The sequence below is a fragment of the Branchiostoma lanceolatum genome, chromosome 5 (assembly GCF_035083965.1).
Source record: "Branchiostoma lanceolatum isolate klBraLanc5 chromosome 5, klBraLanc5.hap2, whole genome shotgun sequence".
Taxonomy (NCBI): Eukaryota; Metazoa; Chordata; class Leptocardii; order Amphioxiformes; family Branchiostomatidae; genus Branchiostoma; species Branchiostoma lanceolatum.
The window spans coordinates 4,492,852-4,498,322 of NC_089726.1; the positions used below are offsets into that span (position 1 = coordinate 4,492,852).

General features: G+C 41.8%; 1 protein-coding gene across 1 annotated transcript; it reads right to left on the reverse strand.

Annotated features, from left to right (window-relative positions):
- Positions 1-2,081: 2,081 nt before the first annotated feature.
- Positions 2,082-4,475, reverse strand: LOC136434531 (probable G protein-coupled receptor 85). Its single transcript, XM_066427398.1, has 2 exons — positions 4,265-4,475; positions 2,082-3,945 (listed from the first exon to the last, which is right to left on the reverse strand). Exon 2 carries the CDS (start codon positions 3,780-3,782, stop codon positions 2,706-2,708), a length of 1,077 nt encoding a protein of 358 aa, XP_066283495.1. The 5' UTR covers positions 3,783-3,945; positions 4,265-4,475; the 3' UTR covers positions 2,082-2,705.
- Positions 4,476-5,471: the final 996 nt, after the last annotated feature.

The window sequence follows — 5,471 nt, forward strand, 5'->3', positions numbered from 1 at the left end:
GATGAAAGATTACAACGTTTTGTGCCTGTTTTTTTTTTTTCACACAACCATACGAATGGATGGTAAGAAAACGTTACGATTTTCCGTCCTTCCATCTGCTTGGAGATTAAACCACGGATGATTCATAGCTAGCCACACGCCGACATGTTCGCAATCTTTGATGTCATTAATGTTTCATACGTCTGGAGCTATTTTAGATTTAATTTAGCGCAATCAAATCACACCGTACAAACGATCTTTTTTCGTTACGTGTCCCCTTACTTGCACATGACTGACTTGCACATTCTTCTTTTTTCCTAACGCTGCATAATCTACTGTAGATTCATTAATTTTCGCGGTTGGAACATACTGTAAATGCAGAAATGTTCGGGGTGGTTTCAAGTTCGCGGTTTTCACGGTAAGCTCTTCGCCACAAACTGAAAACAACCGCAATTTTACTTTCCTCCTAGTCCTACCCTCATGTCTACTAACGTGACGTTAAGTTAAAACCATCGTTAACATTTAATTTTCTCCCTACTACTAGAAAACCATTTACAGTATTCGTTGTACAGAAGTATATTCGAGTTGTCATTATTTCGTAGTGGAAAGGTCATCGCGAAAAGGAAACCACCGCGAACATTTCAAGATTTACAGTAGTACTTGCAGGCACATACAAAACATGTATAACTCACCCTAGTTTTGTCACAATGACTTCACCTAGCCAAAATAAACTTCCTCGCAAACCGGAAAAGTCCCAGCGCATGTATGCGTTTTTCGAATTTTTCAACGCTCCCTCAAATGGCCAACAGGAAGGGTAGATTCTATCATGTAAAATATAATAATTTTTAAATATGAAATTGCGTATGATGTTTTATTCAATTCAAACGTTGCGGCATCCGTGTCTTCAGTAGTTGGGCAAATTTGCAGAGCACTTGGGATCGTGTACCATTCGGAGTGTTTACAAGCTGTTAAGAGAGATGTCTGCTACTGTATACGTTAGGCAAATATAACACAGCTTCGTCAAACAACATTTCCATCCAAATCATGTCACAAGACAACATGGTCGAAAAGTGAAGCCATTTTTTCAGCCTAATTTGTCCATAAATTGGAACACAAATTGGCATTTGATATTCATCATTATCAGTTACTAATAAAATATATATTTCAGTTTGGCATATTATCAATAAGTAATAACAGGTTTGAAAATGTGATATTGGATTGCTAGCCGAAATATTACGCCTATGCAAAAGGAATTGTATATTTGTTGTTTCTGATGTCATTGTTTGTGTGGGGTTGTTTTCACACTAAATACGTAAATAATTCATGACCCTTTGTCTATATAAGCGGGTACCCAAACCAATTAGTCTGAATCGCTATATGCCGGAAATGGCAAACAATGGAGGGGAGGGGGCATATGTCCCTCAATTTCTTTCAGTGTCAGATGAAATTGTCAGTGCTACATTTTTTTATGATTTTGTTCGACAAAGATTATAGTTGTTGGTATTGATATAATCAAGAGGTTAAAATAAGATATAGTTGACCTCATCAGAGTGAAGTTTTGCCAAATACTTTTTAGCAAAAAAAATACAATTTTTCATGTCCCTACTAAAATCGGCTTGTAATCTCCAAGGACATTGTAATCTCCAAGCAGATGTAAGGATTCACATTGTCTTGCAAAACAAGCCAGAGTCCGACTCAAACATCTGTTTGAATTTCTTTTAACATAGCAGAGAACACATACATTCCGTATGTGCTATTGTCGGTTTTAAAAGCATAGCAAAACGTGACTTAAAAAAAAAATTAAATACAGTTTTCAATTTTTTATGTTGTGCATCAGTTACTGCATTATAAAGGGTCAATTTCTTTCTCAATCTGGGTTGAAATGTGAACAAAATTGGTTTCATTTTTTATGTAAATTACGGTCTTTTACAAAATAACACCTGCTTCTATGGCTAAGTACCACTTAAATCAAAGACCCCCCTCTTTGTCTCCTTGGTCTGACCTACTTCCAAATGACACATGTCTGACTCATGCCTACTGTAGAATAAACCTTAAAGATATGGAATTACAACCTAGAATAAACATGACACGAAAAGCCCGTGTGAAAGATGGCATGTCTATATAATTGCACTTGAAACGGAAATATGTTCTCATTTCTTTGAAAATTCGTCACAACAAATTAAGTATTAGTGTCGCAATGGTAAGAAACCTTCTTAATACTTTAAGCCACGTGATTTCAATATTTCATAAGTACACCAACAGCATACGCTCAACGGAATGAATTCTTTTTACTATACGACTCTTGAATAAATGATACGAAATACAAACAAAATCTATTTGCTTGATAAATTTACATCTACCATAAAGGAATCGTTTACATCGTGCTTTGAATCGTAGGCTTGGAATAATATCTTTTCTAAACGGTTGCCTTGCTCTGAAAAGGTTTTGTGTATCTTTATCGTGTGTGGGGTTCTTTTGTGTAACCCCTTGGAACGTGCTAGTCTTTTGTTGCACAATAATGTCATATCATTCGTACTAAAAATCTCTTTGTTTGTTACAGCATTCCCAGGCCTTAGTATACACAAATAGAATTCTAATACAAAACTCTTGCATTGATAGAAGCTGGAATAGTATAATAAATAACGGGAGAAACATTAATATCCATCATAATTTCTGTCTGGCTCTCGCCACATTTATCATCATTATAATATTAATATGTGCAGGTGCTACAAGTTTTTTTGAGCGGCCTTGCGAAATTCTCGGCTAAATAGGACGCACAAGAAAGGGTTGACACAGACCTGTACATATGTCATCCATGCCGAAATGGTCATGAAGGCGCTGGGAATTGTCCGTTCTTTCGCCAGCATGTGCCAGTACGACTGCACAAGGTACGGGGTCCACAACACCAAGAACATGAAAATGATGACGTAGTGCAGGCGACTCGTCTTCTTCTCGCTCTGAAGCGTTCTCCAGGGCAGCTTGTTGTTCCGCATGCTGGACGAGCTGGTGTTGTTGTTGTTCCGGGGCTGCTGCGGCTGCCTCCCGCCGCCAAGCACGGGGGGAGCCGGCCCTCGCCCGAACCCCTGCATCCAGTTCGCCGCGGCCTGCCCCGTGGCCCCCGGCCCGAAAAAAGTCCAGTTGTGAGACAGCGCGGGCACGAACACAACCGGGTTCATCTTCCGATGCATTCGCATGAATATGAACAGTCTCAAGTAGATGAGATGGGTCGCGAACAGCACGATGGACAGGATGAGGAGAAAACCGAGCGTGTCGTTCGTCAGGTAGTGTTTGTGGCGAAAATTGCACTGCTCCTCTTCCCGAATGAATTCGTAAGTGCCCAAGCCGAAGACGGGAGGAAAAGCCATGATAATGGCGACCGTCCAGATGACACAAATGAGCACCGCGCACACGGAACCCGTCAGTTTCTTCCTGTGAAACTTGCTGTGTGTCACCACGATGTATCTGGTAATACTGACGGTGAAATGTGTGAAGATCACACCAAATAAGAGCATGGTGTTGAAAAACGCCACCACTTGGCACAACGGCCGGCCGTAATCCCAGCCCGAATCGTTCACCACTGCGATAATGACAAAGGGCAGACAGAAAACTGTTTTGACTAGGTCGGCCACCGATACATTCGCCAGCAGGAAAAATGGCGGCTTGCGAAGGTTCTGTTCTTTGTACAGCACGTATAAAACCAGCGAGTTCCCTAGCAGACTCGCTACGATCACGACGCCGAGCGTTACAGTCTTTACCAGGATCATACACAGGTCCTGCTGTGGGGTATCCTGGTCCGCCGCCATCTTGTCAGAAAAAAAAATCCCGTCGTCTGACAATTTCCCTCAGCTCAGCTGATTATCGTCTGCGGCGCGGTGTTGTTGTTGTTTCTTCACGGAAATTTGCAGCCGCCGAGCGTCCCACTCTCCATGCCGGCGTTTATCCTCTCCCACGCAGCACCCGCAAATCCTGCAGACGGCGAAAGACAAGCCGATCGTTAGTTAGAGAAGACAGAATCCACCGCTAGCTACAACATTGGCCTCCATTTTTGTCGGGGCTGCTCGGAATATGCACGTCCACGTCTGGCTGTACAGCGAGATCGCTGGGTCATGTTGTAAAGGGCTGCCCAATGATCAAGCCGTGTCGTGGGGCCAGTCTCACTGCCTGCATGCAAGCAGTGTTTCCCCCTCTAACACAATAGGTTCGCACAGCGTATCATATGGGGCAAAACAATAGCAGAGAAAGGGAAGGGGTGAAAGTCATGCTCTTCTATACAGAATATATTCACCTCTAGCTCGCGCTGGACGCCATGTTTGATCAGGTCCCCGTGTATTGAGAATGAAAACGCCACCAGTAACAAAGGGACAGCTCGCAGAATGACCAGCAGGGGCCCTCCGAGCCACACGCAGTGTGCTGTACCCCTTTTTACTCTGGATTTTAATCTAAACCCAGCCAAAACCATTATCCCCTACCCGAGCCTTCACTCTCTCGACTGCGCAGCTCGTCATATGGGGTAGTCCATTCATTTCCGGGGGTCTCCATGCAAATTATCTTCCAAAATTGTTCATTATTGAGTTATTGATTAGATATTCGCAATCATCTTAATTAAATTGTGATAATTGTGATAATCATTTTTGTCATATATAGGGTATGCTATTTAGTTTTTGCAGGAATGTGCAATAAATTAAATCCACAGTTCTCCCCCATTTATGAGGATGGATGGGCTGTACCGTTCTGTCACTCTCTCTATAATGCGCAGCGCGACTGCCTATCTAATGATCGATAATAAGCTGACTGCTCCCCCTCTTTTTTCTCACCTAGACGACAAGGCGACACTTTTCCCACGACTTCTGTCATAAATAGATTGAAATTGAGAAATAATGAAGTCGAGTGCAGTTCATTTAGAATGGTAGTGCTGTATAAAGTCAAAGCTATAAAAATTCACTTAAACGCGTAAAGAAACGTTTGAATATCTCGAAGTTGGTGTATTACTTGTACATGTATACAACATTTTATACACGGTAACGAGGGATAGGGCGGCGAGAAAGGGGTGATACAAATAGCATATGTTCCCAATGAAAATAGATTTTAGAATTCATTTTTATCGGAACTTCCTAATCATAGATCAATTTGTTTCGTCTGCATTTTTCATGTTTCTCATAGACTATACCTCACAGAATCCAACGATGATTCATTTTCAAAATATACGCAGTTTTCTAACTGGTTTCTGGTTACAGGTTGCGTTTGCTCTGGCAACTACCCTGTAGTCATTCTCCAAGCAGATGTAAGGATCCGGTTCATCCTTTGCGTTTGACGCGTGTTCTTGTATGTCTTTTTACACTAAGTTGACCTTCACAGACCGGGATCCTTACATCTGCTTACCCTATATCAAGGTACATGTACATGTGCATGTATGTGTGTATCTGTGAAAAAGCGGGGAGGTTTTAAAGTATCGATATTTTTACTTCCCTTCCAATGATATCAGACGACTCCAG

Excerpts from the sequence above, each read along its gene's own strand:
- LOC136434531 (XM_066427398.1), bottom strand. The coding sequence starts at position 3,782 with ATGGCGGCGGACCAGGATACCCCACAGCAGGACCTGTGTATGATCCTG.